The following is a 21,971-nucleotide window of genomic DNA, read 5'->3' as shown; positions in this document are numbered from 1 at the left end:
AGGGTCACAAATGGGCTTTATAAATAAACGTATACTATTTACAAAAATTTAATCTTGCTGCCACGTTCTGGATTAATTGTAAAGGTTTGATAGAACTGGCTGGAAGACCTGCCAAGAGAGCATTGCAATAGTCCAGACTGGACAGAACAAGAGCTTGAACAAGGAGTTGTGAAGCATGTTCCGAAAGAAAGGGCTTGATCTTCTTAATGTTGAATAAAGCAAATCTGCAGGACTGGACAATATTAGCAATGTGGTCTGAGAAGTCACCTGATCATCAATCATAACTCCAAGGTTTCTGGCTGTTTTTGAAGGAGTTATGGTTGATGTGCCTAAATTGATGGTGAAATTGTGATGAAACGTTGGGTTTGCTGGAACCACAAGCACTTCTGTCTTGGTAAGGTTGAGTTGAAGATGATGGTCCTTCATCCAGAAAGAAATGACAAGCTGAGATGTGAGTAGCTACTGTCGGATCATCAGGATGGAATGAGAGTTAGAGTTGAGTGTCATCAGCATAGCAGTGATATGAAAAGCTGTTTCTGAATGAAAGAACCTAATGATGCCATGTAGACAGAGAAGAGAAGAGGTCCAAGAACTGAGCCCTGAGGCACCCCAGTAGTTAGATTTTGTGACTTGGACATCTCACCTCTCCAAGATACTTACCTGATATGTAGGAGTCAAACCACTAGTGTGCAGTTCCTGAGATGCCCTTTGTCAGTAGGGTTGACAGGAGGATCTGGTGTGAATTTCCACTTCTGAAGCCAGATTGGTTGCTGTCAAGGAGGTTGTTCTGTGTGAGAAAAGCAGAGACTTGGTTGAACACAGCTCGTTCAAGTGATTTTGCAATGAAATGAATTGAATTGAAACTTCAACATGATCTTCCAACAGGCTCTACTTAACATATTAACAATCACCATTTACTAGTCCTTCAATTTGTAAAAACAAGCAAAAACATGGGTACAATAACATGTTTACAATGTGCCAAAACATCTCTGCTTAAATCAGCCTTACCTGGTTTGCTGATCTCCCAACTTTGGTTAAGCTGGTTTGTTGGATGGTTTTAGAGCCAACTACTTAAACGTTGGCTTGCTCAGGACTGAGAGACCAGCTTCAACCAGCTCAGAACACTAAATAACTTAGACCAGTTTAAGGTTTTTTTTTTTTTTGTAGGAATTGAATTAGAATCAACGTTAAAGTATCACCACTAGACATTGTATGTGTTAACAGTGAACTAGTGTGACAAAATCACTTACAGTACTAGCCTTTCCGTCCAACTCCTGACATGATTAACAGTCAGTACATTAGTTATGTAATCAGTTTTGTTTTGTAAGATGCATTGTTTATGTAGTCATGTGTTTTTAAAGGTTGAGTCATGAAGATGTCTACAACCGAGAGCGATTTGCTTCACTGAAAATGACCAAAAGATCTCAGCTATGAAAATGTTTTATTAATTATTCAGCACAAACATGATACATTCCCACTCACCACTATTAGTTGACTAAGCCATGGCAATCTTGTGTGTATTTGTGTGTGTGTTCAGGATTTGTATGCCTGATTCACAGCCTGTTCCATGTTCTCCCTCACATTAGCATTTCTCTCCAGTCTGTCCAAGTGCATGAGAAGAGACATACAGAATTACTCAAGCAAAAACATATTACAGCTTCTTGCTCTTGTGCACATTATAGCCTACTTATTACATATTCACTTATGATCTCAATACCTCCGATTTCTGATATTATGAAAAAAAAAAAAAAATTAAATGTTCAGTGCCTTAAGTGACAATGGGTATAAATTAAGGACGTTTTTTATCTAAATGTTTTACTATATTTTTCAAGAAAAGTGTTTGAGCAGCGAAGCATGCGTTTTCTTATGATTGTATCAGGTCAAGCAATCATGGTCAGCTGAGCAGAACAAACTAACGATGCAACCTCGAGGAACGACACACACACACACACACACACATGCACGTTCTATAAGGCTAAATTATGTGTTGCACTAATTTGAACGTTGAACTGTGATAAACACTTTTCATAGGCGTATATTAGCTCCGTCTAGTGGTCATTTCAACAAGCATCACATACGCTACACTCCCATATTTTTTCTTTTTTTTTCTGAACACAATATTTTGAAAACATCAACCAAACGTTGACAAAACTTTTAGAATTCCACATATTTAAAATGCATTTTGATGTAGCTATGCATTATGTTCAATTTATATAAGTAGTAAAACGCGTTCATTCTAAGAATTTAGATTTCGACAGTTTGAAGTCATACAGTTGTTCAGTACCAGCACTAACCGGACATCTGTCACGTTGCCAGTGTCCAATGTGTCAATTTTGGATGTCAAACTTTAACTTCACTCCGCAGCAAAGTTTTGGTAACAGATGGAAAATGGTCTAATGGTGCCCTCTTGTGAACACACTTCATAAAACAGCACAAACCCCAGCTATAAAATGCATTATGTTGTTGAGATTTTAAAGGCAGTATATTCACCAAATAGCACATTTCTGTGTGCAGCACATTTCAGATAGCACAGTTCTGTTCAACACAGAGAACAATCATATGGCTTCAGAAGACTTGCAATATAGTGAATGATTAGGTGCTTCTGGCTAACCCACTTTCATTGTGTTGAAAAGAGCAGCATGAACACTGCCCAGAAAAAAAAAAGTCATATGGGTGAGTAAAAGATAACAGCATTTTCGTTTTAGGTCAACTCAACATTTACAGTTCTTGGTTAATGAATGTATTTCTGCTGTGTGTTTATAAAAACAGTTTTATGTTGCGTTGTTGCATTACAGACACTCCTTATGAAAAGTGACAATACATTTCCAGTATATACAGATACAGAGTATTCTGATTTATTAAATGGTTGGATTTACTGTTAGAAGAAAAAAAGAACAATAAATTGATCAAAGATTACAGTTAAGATATTTACAATGTCAGAAAATATTTCTGAAAGTTACAAAAAATATTAAATAATAACAAAATTGATCATAATAATAATAAAAATAATAATAATAAATATTTCTTTAGCACCAAATCAACACATTATATTTTTTCTGAAGGATTATGTGCCACTGGAGTAATGGCTGCTGAAAAGTCAGCTTTGCCATCACAGGAATGAACAAAACTTTAAAAAATACAATACAACAGAAAACTGTGTTTTAATCAAACAAATGCCATCTTTTTGAGAATTACAGACATCTTTCAAAAACATTTCTATTTTTAATCCTACCTACCTAATATTTGTTTAACAGTATAGTGGCTTTTTAAATGAATGTGTTATTTGAACTTAACTCTCTCTGACAAAATATGAGATCCCAAACTTCAAGCATACTTCGACAAATATAGCTGCCATGACAAGGGCTCATGGGATTGTGTTCCACTGTGTCCTTCCACACGAGAAAAAAAAAAAAAAACCATTCAACATTAACACAAAATACCACAAAAACAGCTGTCTTCAAAAATGAGTATGTTCACCTCCATGTGTCTCTCACAATGTTCTTGGTCCTGGCACAGATATCTTGCCTGTGCCTTTAGAAACAGAGTTAAATTTGATTGTGATGCTGCTGCTGACGTCCTACAACACTTGGTGATGAGAGATGGGTGAAGATGCCTCCTGCAGACAAACCGAGAAATGACACATCAGAGCTTTATAGTGCAGTTATTATATTATATAAGTAAAAGATGAACTTTGCTCCCTTGTCAAAATTTTTTTTATGCCTTTAAGCAGTTTTACCTCGAAAAAGACTCCATATAAAATGCTCTGAAATGTAACATTTAAGCTCCAGAATAATGTACAGAGCCATTTCACAGGCTCTCCAGAAGCACCTGAATATCATCTAATCCATCATAAATTCCAAAAACAATTGCAACATGTTTGCGGCAGAATATTCAACAGCTTCAAACAAGGCAATGCATCCGTTTTAGCACAGAATATTGTGTTCGCCATCTGGCATTTATTAATCAAATGCTAAATAGAACATTACAGTCTATTTCAACCTTTTGTGGTTGAGTATTTTGAACACAGCAAGTGACAGCAGACATCAGTAATCAGAAAATACATTTGATTATAATACACGCTTCATTTTCATCTAGCTCCAGGGTTTGACCGCAATGTCAGAATATCTTAAAAAACGCATCAGAGGTGGGTGAAATATTCAAAAACAGGCTATAACATCCTAATTTCTCAAAGACGCAGTCATCAAAACTTCATTTAAACGGAGTCTTAATTAAGGCTGATCATGTGCACAGTATTTCCTTACCAGTCCAACACGAGGAAAGCATGGAATATAAACCAAAAACTGAAAAACTGTAGTGTTTGATTAAACATATGTATGTCCTTTAATGAGCCTGTTTTTTTTTTTTCATTTATTTATTTTATGTTTTATTTATTTTTTGCTATTTTCCCTTTGAAACATTGTCTGGATCTTGAAACTTTTAAGGATTTGGCTTTTCATAAAAGCAGCTCATTCAGAAGGTACACAATCAAATGAGCTCGACTAATCAGGTTTGCATTTCATCCCAATCCTCGATTTGTAATCCGATGGCCTTCATGTGGTCGATTGTAAACTGGTTTTGTCCATGTTTGTAATAGCGCCTTAAATCGTTCGGCTCATCGTCCCCCATGTCTTCATCGCTGCTGTAAATAACAGAGGCCATGTTTTTGTATGCATCTTCCTCATCCTCATTAGCTTGAGTGAAGACGTATTCATTTCTGGGACTTACTGAAGGATTTAGACAACAAACGTCGAGCATTTCTGCAGGAATTTCTGCTGTGGCGATAGTGAAAGTGTTTTGCTGCACAACAGGCGTCAAAGTATCCGCTCTGGTTTCCATCTGATTGCATACAACTTCAATCTGTCCTTCATTTTTGGGCAAAGTCTCATCTGCTGTTCCGGTGTCGTCTTTAAAAGAGACCGATTTTCCACATGCTTTCCCATTGATCAGAGCTGAAGATGAGAGGTTTGTGGGTGTTATATCAGGGAGCACCAGGATGGGCAGCATGTCTTGCAGAGGTGTGGGTCGGTCAGACTCATATACCCTGGTTGGTGGAGGAAGTAGGCCTATGTCTTCTGTTTTGGTGTACAAACCATTGGGGTATTCATGGTCAGTGAATGCCTCGTTGTGGTAAGAGGCATTCTCTATGAATGATATGGGACGTCCTGAATTGACCTGTTGACCATGGACAAAAGGGCATTTAGGGTCGCCTCAAACAACCATGACATAGTAACAGGTCAAATCCTCTGCTGTGGTCCAGTGCTGATTATAGAGGAGCTGTGTGTGTCACTGATTCCTGAGACATGGGACAAAACTGTTTGTGTAGAGGGGAATTATTTGGGGATTAATCTTTTTGGTTCAACGTCCTGTTTATTTTCTCACAGAACGTGTGTATGTGTGGGTGTTTTCCAGCTGTAATAAACATCTGAAAAATATTGTGAACTGTTATGCCAAATATTTATAATAGGTGTTTGCAAACATAGCATTAAGCTGATTACAAATATATTATATATAGAACATTATCAGATTTTCAGTTCCATCTATTGAACTGTTGCCACCATCATGCTGCATTTGTGCATGTCTTTTTCTTTTTTCTTTTTTTCTTTTTTTGTGTTGCTAGTTACAGTACTTTTTTTTTTTATAGAAACATAATTATTAGGAAAAATAAACTAAAAAGAAGTAAATAAATACATAGCCTATCCTGTGTAAAAAAAAAATATATATATATATTTTCTTGTTCCCGTTCTTATATATATATATATATATATATATATATATATATATATATATATATATATATATATATATATATATATATATATATATATATATATATATATATATATATATATATATATAAGATGTCATTTGGATCTAGTAAACAGTAAATGCAAATTAAATGGAACAGAACATTCTTATTGTCTTCAATATCAAGTAATGTCAGGTAAAAGTGTGGCGTATGTTTTGTCTCATCTCTCAAGAATCAATCAATAAACAATTAACAATTACTATATTTTCAACAGTGTTTATTAAACTTGAAAATGTAATACACATACACATACACAAATACAAAACACCTATCTACATAACAAACACAGATCAATCAAACACACAGTGAAATAAATATACCAAATCATCAGACACAGGGGGCTGTGCTTCATATACTGACCAGCTTAAATGTTTCACCGTGTTTATGATAAACTGTAACATGGACGATCCCATTTAAACCGGCCTACCAGTAGTATACGGCTTTCAGATTCTCTGAAAATACATCTCACCTTCACAAGGGACAGTGACACTGCAGAACACGTCTAGCTACTTAATAGTACTTACCTGCTGAAACCATCTTAAGCTCTACATGAGAGGAATTAAAAAGAAAAGTGAGGGGAAAACGACAGGGGCTGTTTCCAAATTTTTTGAGTAAATGATGCTTTAGTCTATTTTTTCTTGATGATACAGTAATCTTTGTCCAGTCAAAACACATGTATTCTTTTAAAGCTGGCTTATAATGTAATAGTTTATTTATTGTGCGGCATTTCCATGTTTAGTGAAAAAAAAAAAACTAGCTTGAACATCTGTAGATCCTACAAACAACAAAGCAGAGGGACAATTCGTAGCACATATATACTACACATACTGTACTTTATGTGTTGTATTTTTCTCCTGGTATTTGTAGCATATGCTCAGAGAAGACATGAGCTCACAGCTAGTCTTGCTTTTAGTTGCTTTGATATTACAACCCGCAGTACAAGCAAAAGAAGACAAGCCACTTGTAGATTAATGAATGAGAGAAATCACAGTACTCAGTTCAGTTCAGTTAAGAGCCAAATGCCTTATTGGTAAATGTAGCATCTCGTCTTAGAAGCTGGGTTTGAATCAACATACTTGTATGCACATTTTAGCTAACTGACTCAATAATTTGATCAAAGATGAAAAACACCTTCATTCAAAAACATAAAGCCATTTGGTCTGCATGCTAAACTACAATAAATTATTACAATTTATTCTGAAAGTCCATTTTAGACTGTAAGTAACTTTGCAACTATAATGACTGCTGGTTGTGAAGTTATTTATATGAAGTTGAATGTAACTTTGATGGAAACCTTCTTACTGTTCTAAGATCTACATGTGCTTGAACAGGACCAACCTAAAGAACATTTTGCAGGATTTTGAAGGTGATTTGAATAGAGCTCAATTAATTTTGGAGGTTTATGTCTTTCCACATTCGAGCAGACAGGAGCTGTTTTTGCTGTTCTTCACATTGCTTAGATACTGTACAAAATTGCTACCTATAAGGGTGTAGCCAAGATGGCAGCCAGGTAAACTGACTTGACTCAAAGGGACTAAAGTTTACTACTCTGTATATTCAAAAGCTCTTACCACATTTGGGTTTTTCCCAAGAGCTACGGCGCCCCTGTCCGCTGGATCCCGTCTCTCTCTCCGTCTCTTGGCCAGCCAGAGGAAGAAAAATAGTAATGTCACAGCCACTATCAGAACAAGAGCAGCGATGCCACCAGCCATCCCTGTGTTCATCTCTCCAAACAGACGTTCCTCGCCAAACGGACTTCTGGGTACTGTTTGAGAGTTTAGAGATTGAAAGACAAAATTACAAAGCTCTCACAAAGACTTTTTTTTTTTTTTTTTTGGTCCGTTTATCATATAGTTTGGTTTTGAATGACTGCCAAAAGCAGGGCAGTGAGGAGCTGGAGAAGGATAGAGGTTAATGGGAACACGATGAGGCTAAATCTAATTTGACACGTTATTCATGCCTCTTAAATCAACCATAAATAATCAGATTAACCATATTAATTTACAGAAATGGCACAGATCTGTAATTGATTCTAACAATGCGGATAAACTTAAGAGCCATATTAAAAGGACAAATTATAACCATTCATACTTTAAGTTCAGTTTATAGGAGTTTTATCAATATTGTATGAATATTCAAGAAATATGAATTTAATTAAAAGACGACATTTTGTAGTACAGAGTTTTCATATTGCAATGTTTTATATTATATTACTTTCAAAGGAAAGATAAATGATAGCAATTCATGCAATTCCAGTTTACTGAAGTTGGATCAATAATGTATCATGCATAAAAGAAACATAAATTGAATTGGAGAAGACCATGTTTTTTATTATTACTATTAATTTGTTTGATTATTTTACAGAGATTCCAAATTGCAATATTTAACTGACCTTATATTTTATTTGATATTATTCTATTTTATTCAGAAGGCAACTCTACTTTTTTTTTATCAATTTAATAGAAGAAAAAAAAATCATATTTTTACATATTTAACTGTAACCTTGATTTTAAAGAAATCTCGAAATTAACATAATTAATGCACTCAAATGCATTTACCTGGTTGTCCCCTCTGCAGCACTTCAATATCCACTGAAGCATGGGCCGTCTCACCTGACTCCTCATCTGTTGCAATCACCTTTGATAAAAAAAGCATCACATCACCAGAGATGTCATGACAAATATGGCATTAATGAGGCATGCATATAGATCAGTGGTTGGGAACCCCACCAGGTCTCTCACCCTTTACCAAGAAATAATCAACTAAAAAATAGATTTCAGCTTTGTGCAGCCAATTACAACTTCTTTGCTATACAGCCTACTGAAGTTAATGAAAAGTTTAGAATAATAAAATATGTACAGTTGTGCCGGGCAAGTGTGTATTCAGGGCTGTTTTATGATCCTACAAACAGACATTCACCAAAACAATAACAACCCAAATCATAACTAAAATATTATAATTACTATAAGACCAGATCACCCAATACAAGATAATTAACTACACAAAACCCCAATTGCTTTATGTCTACACACTTAGTAAACCAGGCCTGTTTCTACAGGGGTATGAGAGGGTGCTCAGATGAAAGCAAGAGCACCATTAAGTAAAAGCTGTAATAACAGGTCTCTATCACACATAGGTTCGTGCTTTTAAAGAGCATCAAAGGTTTCTATTCGCAACGTGTTTTTGTAGCACTGAGCAGTGTAGCCAATAACAGACATCTCGATTGAATTGTTAAAGGCAATGGCCAATCAGAAGTGTTTATGTTGGCTCTTTGATCAAAAAAGATTCCCGACCCCTGATGTAGATCAATGAGTCTTAGTCATAATTGTCACCTCCAGAATGTGTCGATCAAACGCTCTGAGCCGGTCGGTCTTTGCAATCACAATGCCATCCTGAGTAATGTGGTACAGTTTGGTGTTACCTATCAAGGGCTGCATTGTGTAATGGATTTTTGGGTTTATTCCCTGCACAAGAGCAAAAAAAAGAGAGCGAGAGAGAAAATGGTTTAAAGAAAGTTTTCAGGCATTTTGAAATTAAGTGTCTCCTATAAAGGAAATGTTTTCACTGTACATCGCTGAAGTCCCTGTCGATGGCCTGGACGACCAGGACTTGGTTCCCGTAGGTAGTGACCAGAGTAGCAGGACTGGAGCTCTCGGTGAGGAACCCTTTGTAGACGGTTTTGTTGAAGATTGGAGGAAACCGGTTCTCCGACACCACATGCACCAGTACCGTCGCCACCGAATATTTCTTTGGGTCGTTCGCCTGCGCAGCCTGTCAGAGTTTACAAAGGGCAGTTATGATGAGAACTTTGATGCCATCACTGTGTCACATAACCCACACATTTATGTTCAATTCAATTTCTTTTTATTGTCTTTTTATTGTCTGTCATTATGGTTTGCAATATGGCAGTTGAATAGGGCAGTACTTCCACACTGTGTCCTTGTTAACACGATACAGAAGATCAGCATGTTAAATCAGCCATTATCTTGTTCATAAACATAGACATCATCTCTTCATACCATTATGCGGAGTCTGAATGAAGGTGTGAGGAATCTGTTTTCCACACGTTGCCTGAGAGAGATTTCTCCTGTTTTAGAGTCGATTGTAAATCTGCCATTATCTTCACCTATAAAGTCATTATGAAGATCATTAAAAAAAACTATAATGTACATTTGAAGGGTTAAACAGTTTATAGATCAATGCAACGTACAATAAACTCACCTGACAAAATACTGTAGACTAGAGGAGTCAGTATGTCTTTATCTCCGTCTTCGGCATGAATGGGACCCGGAGAAAAATAAAGCACAGCATCCTAGATCATAAAGAGCATTCATATTTAACCATGCGGGTGAAGACAAAAGCTTCACAGCTCCACTTGTTTTTTTATTATGTTTTTAATGCAAAAAAAAAATGTTACATTATACTTATTGTTATTGCTTAACAATATTGTTGCTTATTGGTCCTGTGAAATAAAATTCTAATTACTTCATTTAATTTTGGCACACACTTTGCATACAGCTAATGTGGATACTGTAGATTTCCTATTTATAATTGTATTAATTAATCTAAAATTGGTAGAAACTGGTTTCTGGTTTCTACCTGTGGCTCAAGTGGTAGAGGTTGTGGGTTTGATTCCCAGGGAACACACGTTAGGGAAATTTTTTTTTAGCCTGAATGCACTGTAAGTCGCGTTGGATAAAAGGGTTTGCTAAATGCATACATACATGCATACTGTACATACAACCATCAAAAGTCACATGATCCTTTTAGAAATTATTCTAATATACTGATTTGCTGTTTAGGTAACATTCATTCTTTATTGAATGGAAGGTTCAAAATAAGAGTGTTTACTTGAAACAGATTTCTTTTTAAGATTATAAATTCCTTTAATGTCCATTTTTGATCAGTTTAATCCCTCCTTGCTGAATAAATGCAAAACACATTTTGTTGTTGTTGTTGTTGTTGTTTTTACTTTTGAACAGTAGTGTGTACAAAAGGTAATTTTCAGCTAAATCAATCAGCTGTACTTTAAAATGTTACCACATACCTCATCTGCCTCTGTGATGTTAACACTGTACACAGGGTTGGTGCAGATATTATGATCTCCATCTTCATCAACTGGTACGCATGGCTGAAACTGAGGATACTGGTCATCACCGTCTAGAACATTCACGGTGACTGTCGCTGTTGTGCTGTACTTCTCTTTTGTGTTCGTCTCCTGTTGATTTAAACAGCAAGAATGGCCGTTCTTAATTCTGATTCCCTTCCAGCACATAAATGTCCTGTGATTGCCAGTCGGCACATATGTGAATAACATGTGCTACATACCACAGCAAATATGACCACCTGCAGCTGGTTTTTAGTCTCAAAGTCCAACGGTTTATCCAGGATCACCATCCCGCTGTTGGGCAGATCAATCCTAAAATAGCTGGCATCGGCCTGAATGAGAGACACACAGTGCTGGTAATGCTCTCTTGGATTCTGGAAAGGAAAAGGGGTTCTCTAATAGCATCCATGTATTTTTATGTTGTACAAATACATGTCTGTGGCCTCTGTATTGTGCTGGTTTGAGGATTAGTCAGTCAGCTGCAGACAGAATACTGCAAAACCTTTCTTTCAGTCTTTCATCTGTAATTTTGTCCTTTATTGAATGCGTCACTCACTGTAGATTTGTCGGTCATATAAGTGATCGTGTCTCCATCGCCATCTCTAGCTTTTACTGTGAACACCATCGAGTTTACACTCAGCAACTGTGAACAGAGTCAGGATTCGCGTCAGGACTCTAGGTTATAATGATTCATTCGAATAATCCCACATGTAAAATGTAAAAGGTTCATTTCACACAGGAGATTAGAGTCAAAAATCTAGCGTAAAAATGTTTACCTCACTTATATATCGTGGTTGAATTGTGTCTTCAAGGAAATATGGCATATTGTCATTTTCATTCAATATTTCCACCATGATTCGATATCGACTCTGAAATACGAGAACGGGGGTTAATTGCACTCCAGGATCAAGCATCATTATTTTGGCAATGCGTTTTCATACCATACCCTAATTATATTATCTTCATAACACGTCAAAGCAGCTATCAGAACGGATCCCAGCACCTGTAAATTACCACAGGAAAAAAAATCTGTTAATTGGGTCATCTCACAATTATCACACACAAACACATACATACAAAACCCATTTTAGGATTAAAGCATTATGTTGTAATGTTTTATGTTGTTTTGGCCTGGTCTCAACAGACGAATCTGGTGAAATAAAGCTTAATAATAACAACAAATTACAACAGTAATTAATAGACATTCTATTTTAAATCACTAAACTATGGCTTAAAACTCCTCCAGTGTTTCTGGCGGTCCTAATGCTTCAGTGTTATTCTAGCTCGCCTCCACACGCTAACAGCCACTACTCGTGTTAATCACCTCTCGATCTAAGATCCTTGAAAACGACGAGTTGAGGCGGATCGTTCTGCCTTCAAGGTAAAACCAGTCAGCGTTTTCTCCAGTGAGACACAAGCGGATGCTACTGGCTCCAGGGTCTCCGTTGATGCTGAGGTTGGCTATGAACTCTCCAGTGAGACTGTTCTCTCTGACCGTGGCAAATATGTCTTGACCACCAAGGCACAAACTGGCTGCCGTACAGATGAGAGACTGATTAGATTATGAGGACAACACACAAATCATCCATACAATCACAGACTGCAAAGCTAATTTATAAAGCAACACCTTTGTAATAGCAGGGAGAGCAGGAATAATTGTAACATGCACAATTCTATCTTTATTCTGAGTTTATATCTTGCAGTTGTGAGTTAACATCTTGGAAGTTATATTTGTGGATTTAGAAGAGTTCACACTGCATTTCTCTTTAGTTCTACAATTCCAAGCGGATTTCTTGCAATGCTCACGTTTTAATTCAGACTTAACACTTCACAATGCTGACTCGTTTTCTCAGAATTCGGAAATGAACACCTTGCAAATCTTATTCTTACCTCACAATTCTGACTCCTGAATTTTCACTTTAGACTTTAATTCTAATTTATTAATTAGTTTTTTTTTTTCTTCAGAATTTGGAGTTAACATCTTCGAAATCTTACTCTTTTTTTGTTTTATTTTTATTCTGAAGTAATCAGAACTCGGAAATTCCCCCTAATATGTCATTTAATATTCATATTAAAGTACCTAATTAAATTCACTAAATTAATATTTTGTTTACAAAATCAATAGTACCAAAAGACACAATTGCTAATACAACAGAACAGACTGTCCATATAGATTGGTCTTATAAATTGGATGAGAAATGTTTTATAGCTCTGACTTTTGATTGCTGACTTTGGTATCTAGACAAATCTGTACACATTTTATGACAAGAATAAAGGTTTATTTTCATAATATTTGATTAAAAAAAATGTAAGCAACTTGTACCGCATCTGAAACATCTTTCTTTTTCCAGGTATTTTTACCAAGCTCTCTTATATTATAACTTTTCCCCTTCCCAAATATAAAATAACAATTGGCTCCGCGATCTTATAAACTTCACAGATGCACAAGTAAAAGGCCACAAGTCCACAAGCACACATCATGAGGGCCTTGACTGGGGCCCTTGCACAACACTGGGGCCACAATCATTTCTAATGGATCAAATCAAGTCCCTGCATATTGTTTGGCTTATGTTGTTGTCAAAAATCCTGAAATTTGCCAAGTTATGAACGTAAAATCAGTTGTGAATACAGTTCAATGTCTGCTTTAATCAAGAGTCTCTGTTTGCGGTCCCTTTCCCAATCTCAGTTCTGTCAAGAAAACACATTTGAGATTTTGCATGACTTTCCGACAGGCTCATCAATAGAAGAGAGCCATTCAGAGACTCATCATCATTTCCACAACCTCATAACCATTTCAGGCGCACGTGTTAACATCTACTACATGGCAGAGCAGTGATTCGTGAAAATCAGCCTTTGTGGATCCTGATTTCAGAGAGGTGTTTACCTTTTGCGATGTGATAGAATATGTTCAGTGCCATCTGGCAGAAGAACAATCTCCATGGCATCAACATGGTGGATATTCCCCTGGGCTCACGTCTCCTTGCTGTAAAAGAAATGCCAAACCCTGACAGTCAGTCGCTCTGAAGGATTTAGAGCGCTCATCTTACCTGTCACAAAGAGCAGACTTTCTTATTCACACCAAAGGTCAATTCAATCAGATTAACAAAGCATATTTATACTGTGGCGCCACCATCTGAAATTCATCAGCCAAGTCAAACCGATAAACGAATTACTAAAACCTGAGAGACACAGTCTCACCTCTCACCAATAAAGTGTTTGTTTACTTCTGTTTAGTCATGTTATTCTTCACCCAAGGTCTTTCCTAGTTCTTCAAACCTATTATGAAGTCTTTAGCCAGTGTCAAGCCAGCAGCCTGGCAGTGATGTCGGTTACATGACCTCCAGGCCACACTTTTGATCCTTCACATAAGAGCTTGTCTCAAATCCTCACATAATGCCTGCAAAGCTGCCTAAGAACTGTTGTTTCCCCTCTTAAGTTTTGCTGGCTGTCCAGGTGTGACTAAAAGAGATCGCTGCATTTTTGTGCCCTACTACACATTTTAACCCATCTTATATTTAATTATTGATCATTTTGTTGGATGTAACGGGATAGTTCATGCAAAATGAAATATTTGTCATTATTTGAATTCCCTTATTTCAAACCTGCATGCTGTCAAAGCAAAATTTGTATGTAGCTGTTTTCTGTACAAGAAAAGAAATAACTGCATGAGGATTAGTAAATAATAACAGGATTGTCATTGGGGGGGGGGGGGATTATTCCTTTACTGGGGATTCATCCCATGACCACTAGAGGACACCATCACTCCTGTCCTCCCTGGGAAAGGTTATAAGGACAGTCCTTCAGACTGGCTGGGGTGGGTGTAAACTTTTGAAATTATATATATATATATATATATATATATATATATATATATATATATATATATATATATATATATATATGCATATATATATATATATATATATATATATACAGAATTGTAATAATTTCCCATTGTAATATATTTAAAAATATCATTTACTCCTGTGATGGCAAAGCTGAATTACTCCAGTCTTCACTGTCACGCAAGCCTTCAGAAATGATTCTAATATGCTGATTTAATATCAGTTGTGTTTGTGCTGCTTAATATTGTGGTGGATCCATTTTCAGGATTCTTTGTTAAATATAAAAACTCAAAACAACAGCTTTTATTTGAAACCAAAATCTTTTATAATGCCGTTATTGTCGCTTTTCTGATGAAATGAATGCATCCTTGGTAAAACTACTCATTAATTAAAAGAAAAACTAAATCTTACTGACCCCAATCTTAACATTAGAGGTTTTTATTCCACTATCTGGTAGAAATGATAATGATAGAGAAGAGACGGACCAGGGACCCACTGTTATGTATTGTATGAAATTGAGCGTTGGATTTTAGCCTATAATCACATTTATTTTACATTACATTATGATGCTTAAATTGCAAAGCCATTAAAATCAATATTAATGTATAGAGTTTAATTAACAGTTTAATTTTACTTAATGCATTATAATGTGGGACGTTTTTATTTACTGCTTGTCAGTTTTTAGCCAAGACCTAAATAGCAATATATTTAAATGATAAGTTATATAATTTAGTAGTTTAAATGCAATTTGTGTAAAGAGTCTAATAATTAATAATTCATGTTTCAGGACAATGGCTTGATTACATTTTTTACCTGTGCAATCCTGTGTCAGAAAAAAAGTAATCCAGTGTCAGTAGAGCTTGCTAACCATGTTAACCATGTCAGAAGCTCCTCCATATTGTGCATTCATGCCAGATGTAATCAATGATTGTTTGGATACATAATGACTGTATGTGGATTGCATGTGATTAGGGATTAAATCGAGCAATTAATACGAAACAGGAAGTAGGTCTCAAGATTATGGGATTACAGCACAATATGGTTTAATATTCTTGCTGCACATGGCAGCTTGCTGTTTATGTCTGAGTTTGTCTGCCAGTGTTGATTAAGACCACTTCACCAAATTAAAGATCTTCAGAGTTTTAGCAGCAGTATATGTAGAATTAGCAATGCCACTGTATTGTGTTGTTTTGATTTGATTAGTTTAATCTCATATTTGAGAGCACTCATCTGCAGAGATCATATAGTGCATTCCTCCACGGTGATTGCCAGTGCAGTTTAAGAGATTATGAAAAGTGTCAGTCATTTAAAAGAATCATTCATTTAAAAAAGATGCACACAATGCTGCAACTGATTTTATTGTAAATGAATGTAAAAGTTTTTAGAAGTATAATTTAAAAATTAATTCATAAATATTACTGTACAACACTACTACTGTCCAAGTTTGTTTTCAGTACGATAAAAAAAGAAAATAAATGAATACTTGTATTCAGCAAACTGAATAAAAGACTTTTACATTGTAACAAACAATTCAATTTGACATAAATGTTGTTCTTTTGAACTTTCAGTTCATTAAAGAATGCTGGAAAAATAAAGCTTAAAAATATTTATGTCAGGTATTGGTAAGGGAGGAACTCAGGTGCAGACAGGGATTCTCAACAAAGGGTTTATTAAATACAAAAAGGGAAAACAAAAACCCACGAGGGGGAAAAACAAGGGCTAGGGTAAGGACTTAATAACCAAACAAGACAGGGCTGACCAGATAAAGACACTAAACACTAACTATAAACAAACACTCACGGTATACAGGATACAATCACAGTCACAAGTGTGGAACACATCTGAGAAACACGTAAGTAACACAATGAACCGACGCAAGACAGAGCACACTAGGAGATCTAAATAGGGGGAACAATTAAGACACGACAGGTGACACAGATAGGGCAATCACGACACGACTAGGATAACAAGGGGGGCGGGGCAAGGGAACGAGACAACACAAGCACATGGCCCAAAGACAAGGCCATGCGCTTGTACACAAAACAAGGGTCTGTCATGATCCTGCCTCAAGACTAGGAAAAATCAAGGACACGAGGGCAGGATCATGACAGAACCCCTCCCTTAAGGAGCGGCTTCCAGACGCTCCTCAAGGGAACATCAAACACGGGACATGACTGACATGACAGACTGGGACACAGACACAAACCAAAAGAACATGACAAATAACAACAAAGGCAAACACAACGGCAGGGTTGGGGTGACAAATAAAAAAAAACAAACAGGGAAGGGGAGGGGGCGGGACCACAAAGTTCATGGGGGACAGACCAGGGCGGGTGGGAGGGGTAGGAATCCTAGGAGGACAGGACGAAGGCTGACGACGGGGGGTACGGGCAGGTCTGGGTGGTGAGGGACGGGGAGGGGTCTCGGGACAACTGACAGGGGACATGACAGGACCAGACAAGGGACGCGGGACAACACTTACGGGACGCGGGGAGACGACATCTACTGGACACGGGGGGACCACAGGACACGGGGCCACATCAACAGGACACGGGGCCACATCAACAGGACACGGGGAGACAACGGCTGGACACGGGGAGACAACGGCTGGACACGGGGAGACAACGGCTGGACACGGGGAGACAACGGCTGGACACGGGGAGACAACGGCTGGACACGGGGAGACAACATCTACGGAACACGGGGGGACAACATCTACTGGACACGGGGGGACCACAGGACACGGGGGGACATTAACGGGACACGGGGCCACATCAACAGGACACGGGGCCACATCAACAGGACACGGGGAGACAACGGCTGGACATTTGGGACTTCTGGGGACAGGGTCAGGGGAAAAGACAGGACTGACGGGGATTTCTAAAATTTGGACAAGACGGGACAAATAATCAGAAAATGCTTTAGCAGCTAGGACAATTGGCATCTCCTTATGAGATGAAACCGACTGTACAAGAGTCTTTGCTGCAGAGTCGGCCGCGGCTCTCTCCTCCGCTCTCACGACTGCCGACTTGCATACAGCTTTCTTTCCCGGCTCGGGCACGCTAGCGCTCACTGCTGCTGGCTCGGGCACACTCACTGCTGCTGGCTCGGGCACGCCAGCGCTCTCCGCTGCTGGCACGGGCACGCCAGCGCTCTCCGCTGCTGGCACGGGAGGAAACGGGGTCACAGGACCGGCAGGCCCCCTCTTCCTCCTCTTCCTCCTTGGGCGCGGTGCAGAGACCACAGCTGGGTCAGAGGCGGGTTGGGGGAGTTCGGTCTCTGGCAGGGCTGACTCCGACGATTCCGAGGCAGACTCCCACGATAACCGTCTCCCTCGCTTCCCGGGGAGACCGACGGGTGTGGGAGGCACCTCAGGACTCGGTGAGGGATGTGCCTGATCCCCCAGAGTGGCCACGGCCAGGATACGACCCTCTGGAACCGTTGGCAGCTGGGTAGGTGGGGACCTCTGGGGCTCCTCCTCTCGCCCGCTCGCTCCGGAACGACCTCCCCTGGTCCCCCGGAACACCACAAGGCGAGAGCCCTCAAAACAATCTCGCTTGCTGGCTGACAACATCCAGTATTGCCTCCTGTCTGCTGAGTTCCCTTTTGGTCGGTTCATTCTGTCAGGTATTGGTAAGGGAGGAACTCAGGTGCAGACAGGGATTCTCAACAAAGGGTTTATTAAATACAAAAAGGGAAAACAAAAACCCACGAGGGGGAAAAACAAGGGCTAGGGTAAGGACTTAATAACCAAACAAGACAGGGCTGACCAGATAAAGACACTAAACACTAACTATAAACAAACACTCACGGTATACAGGATACAATCACAGTCACAAGTGTGGAACACATCTGAGAAACACGTAAGTAACACAATGAACCGACGCAAGACAGAGCACACTAGGAGATCTAAATAGGGGGAACAATTAAGACACGACAGGTGACACAGATAGGGCAATCACGACACGACTAGGATAACAAGGGGGGCGGGGCAAGGGAACGAGACAACACAAGCACATGGCCCAAAGACAAGGCCATGCGCTTGTACACAAAACAAGGGTCTGTCATGATCCTGCCTCAAGACTAGGAAAAATCAAGGACACGAGGGCAGGATCATGACAATTTAACAACAACTGCCTAAAGTATTAAGCAGCACAAGAGTTTTAAATTTTTATTATAATTGATAACTAAGCAACAAATCACCATATTAGAATGATTTTAAAACTGGAGTAATAACTGCAGAAAATTCAGCTTTGTCATTACAGGAATAAATTATATTTAATTTTATTTTCTATATTCAAATATTAAATATTCAATTGAAATTATAAATACTGTTTTTTTACATTATTAATATTATTACTGCAATAATATATATATATATATATAACAAGGCTGGGTAGATTTAGTCTTTTACAGTAAGTCCCCAAAAATGTATGGTAAAAATAAGTTAATTAGCTAATAATTAATAGATAATTAATAAAACATTTAGAATAGTGTCACAAATCACATTATACCATTTAATTTCACTAGTTATTAAAGTGTATTCCCAAAGTATCTAAAAACTGCTTAAAATAGATTTATTTTTAGTTTTAGTTTAGGGTGAGTAAATAATGACAGCATCTTTAATTTTGGCTGCGCTGTCCCTTTAAGGTAATAATATGCACCCAGTTAGGGACAAATAGGGTACCCTTTAAAAGCTTTTTTACCTGAGAGTGTAAGATACAGGAACAGAATTGTAGTAATTCAGGCTAGTTTGAGTATAACATTACATCAGTTCATGATAACAAGTTATTTTTCTGTAATTCTAAAAAAAAAAAATCTGCAGAAACGCATTAAGAAACACTACAGAGAAAGGTCGGCAACTCGAGCGAGGTCCAGCATAAATTGAAGTGCGATGACTCATGCCGTCTCCTCAGATGAGAACATCAGACTCATTAGAGCAGCTTTGGACATGAACTCAAGCATAATAAGACTATTAGTATGAAGCAGGGCTAGTCGGCAAACTGAAAAATAACAGACTTTCTGATACAGATCACTTAATATGTAAGAGTGAAGACAAATGAAATATTCTTGTCAAAGTCACAAAGCCATTTATCTGTATTCCTGTCATCTTTATAAGATCAGGCCTGCCAAGCTATGCTGAATGGATGCTTCAGTAATCCGATTGTTTTGAGACTGATCTACAGAGGTCACTGAACATCTATCAACCTGTCTATTAATACAGACACAAAATATATACTTTTGTCTGCATCAAGCATCTACTTAATCACGAAAACTGGTCAAAACAGCACGGTTTACAAAACTCAAGCCTGCTGGGAAGAGTGAGCTTTTGCTACAGTCGTAACAAGAAAGCACCTGTTGTCAATGTCCTGTGAAGTGTAGACAACACAATCACACACTAGACCGAACGCCCTCAGTATTTCCTCACCGTTGATCGGCTGGTGGCTATCCTTTGTTTTTGAGCTCAGGGGATCCTGCTGTCACTTCCTGCGGTAGACGCTCCTGTCCCTCGCCACATGTCTGTCCTCTGAGGGGGACTGGAACCTGCACCACAGGGAACAGCGGGCAGCCACAGTGCCAAACACAACAGATTTCTCTGGCTAGTTAAGTCAGGGCTGCCGAGAGGGAGAGAGAGAGAGACACAATGAGGGAATTAAGAGCTCTCACACAGCAGAGCGAGGGCTTAGACAGCATTTTCAGGACAGGATAACTCTGGCTGATGAGAGGGAGGTTAAACTGAGAACATTAGCTCAGGCGCTGACGCTAATACAGTCCAAGGTGTGCAAATGCTAATAGTTTGTCATTACACATGATCTGCTGCCTCATGATGTAAAATTCAGACTGAGGGCGGGTTGGCCTGTTTGCTGTCAGTCTGTCTAAAGGATCTCAAGATCCTTACCGAGATTTGGTATAATTTATTTACAATTTATTATTATATATAATAATTTATTCCAGGTCACATTACACACAAAAGCATTTTTTCTTTTTGCATTTTGACACAATTTAGTGACAATTACGTGCGTTTTATCAATAAATTCTTAATAAAAAAAAAAAAATACTTTTTCATTTTTAGAATATTTTTTTCCAAAAATGTCCATGACTGTAACACATGCAAAATATGTTTTAAAAAATTATATGTAAATTACAAATGGTATAACTAATACTAGAGAATGATGTAAAAATCAAATAGTAATTAATATGTTTGTAATTAATAATTAATAAAAGTATTTAGTGTTATTTTAGTATTATACATAAGTACTAGTTTTTATCAATATTTAAAGTTTTATTAATTTAAGTTTTCATATCAATTTGAGAATACATTTTTTTTATTTGTTTATTTCCTTCATGTTTTATGTTTTTTGCGTTTTGTATTATGTTTTTTTTTTATTGCTTTTGTAATTTTTTTGTTTTTTAATATTCCTTTCATTTACTTATTTATTTTTTTAGTTGATGATAATAACACACAATAATGTTTTTTTGTTGTTGTTTGCTTGTTTTTTTGTTTGTGTCTTTGCTGTTTGTTTTTTTAACTTGAAAGCACCTGGTCTCCATTCGCTTTCGTTAATGTTTGAAATGGGACCTGTGCATGATTTGACAGATTTCCTTCCCTTGTATCGATGTTTACTGCTTAAGGAGTCTGTGTGGCTCTTGCACCATAACTGCTGGAACTGATAACTGAAAATCTATTGAAGTGCCAGGGTTTTATCTATGAACTTGAGTGAGAGAACGTCCAATTGACCTACAATCTTCTGCTATTCCTCTCTCTGTATGAGATAACAGGCTGCTAGGCTGATCTGCTTTCGGTGGGACCACTCCTTAACACCACATATAAGGGGAGATAATTGGCTTACACTTCTTGCACTGTGGATTATACACTTGGACATTCACTTCTCATAGCTGGGCCCAGCTACCACACCTGTAGGTTCTCAAGGCATGTGCAAATTCTAAGAAAAAACCCTTCAGTTTCTGCTCTCGTAGCTACGCAGTCAATCAGAGGGTTGTTTGCATTGATCGGCGGGGCTCACAGAGGAGTTCATTATCCTCCATCACTGCTTTCTGATCCATGTCCTTCCCTGTCAGCTTCAGCACCTCTTAGGCACATTATCTGGAGATGATTTGCAGGGCAGCAGGGGCCGTTGGAGATTTCCTTGTTTGTTTGGGAACTTGATGGCTCTTAGACTGAGTTCACCTCTAGAGCTCCCGCTGGGGTTGA

The 21,971-nt window shown here is 38.0% G+C and overlaps 1 protein-coding gene across 3 annotated transcripts; it reads right to left on the bottom strand.

The window, feature by feature from the left end:
* Positions 1–3,137: 3,137 nt before the first annotated feature.
* Positions 3,138–20,371, bottom strand: LOC127974331 (cadherin-related family member 5-like). 3 transcript variants are annotated; one of them, XM_052577517.1, is made up of 16 exons: positions 20,187–20,371; positions 13,798–13,896; positions 12,238–12,446; positions 11,860–11,916; positions 11,690–11,782; positions 11,470–11,556; positions 11,135–11,287; positions 10,854–11,024; positions 10,028–10,118; positions 9,826–9,932; positions 9,377–9,577; positions 9,139–9,270; positions 8,365–8,443; positions 7,378–7,571; positions 6,331–6,351; positions 3,138–5,172 (listed from the first exon to the last, which is right to left on the bottom strand). In XM_052577517.1, exons 2-16 carry the CDS (start codon positions 13,862–13,864, stop codon positions 4,504–4,506), a joined length of 2,331 nt encoding a protein of 776 aa, XP_052433477.1. In that variant the 5' UTR covers positions 13,865–13,896; positions 20,187–20,371; the 3' UTR covers positions 3,138–4,503. The 3 variants fall into 3 exon arrangements, with proteins under 3 accessions (XP_052433477.1, XP_052433486.1, XP_052433495.1); XM_052577526.1 differs by having other exon boundaries at positions 11,135–11,245; XM_052577535.1 differs by lacking the exon at positions 6,331–6,351 and having other exon boundaries at positions 3,138–3,616.
* Between the last annotated feature and the right edge of the window lie 1,600 nt (positions 20,372–21,971).

The sequence above is a fragment of the Carassius gibelio genome, chromosome A4 (assembly GCF_023724105.1).
Source record: "Carassius gibelio isolate Cgi1373 ecotype wild population from Czech Republic chromosome A4, carGib1.2-hapl.c, whole genome shotgun sequence".
Lineage (NCBI taxonomy): Eukaryota > Metazoa > Chordata > Actinopteri > Cypriniformes > Cyprinidae > Carassius > Carassius gibelio.
Note: the sequence above shows the minus strand (reverse complement) of the source record. Positions and strands in the feature narration are given on the sequence as shown.

Coding starts and splice junctions, on each gene's coding strand:
- LOC127974331 (XM_052577517.1), bottom strand. CDS start 13,864: ATGTTGATGCCATGGAGATTGTTCTTCTGCCAGATGGCACTGAACATA. Junction 11,557..11,689: donor AACCACGATATATAAGTGAG/GTAAACATTTTT, acceptor CTCTGTTCACAG/TTGCTGAGTGTAAACTCGAT. Junction 6,352..7,377: donor TTGGGAAAAACCCAAATGTG/GTAAGAGCTTTT, acceptor CCTCTCATGTAG/AGCTTAAGATGGTTTCAGCA.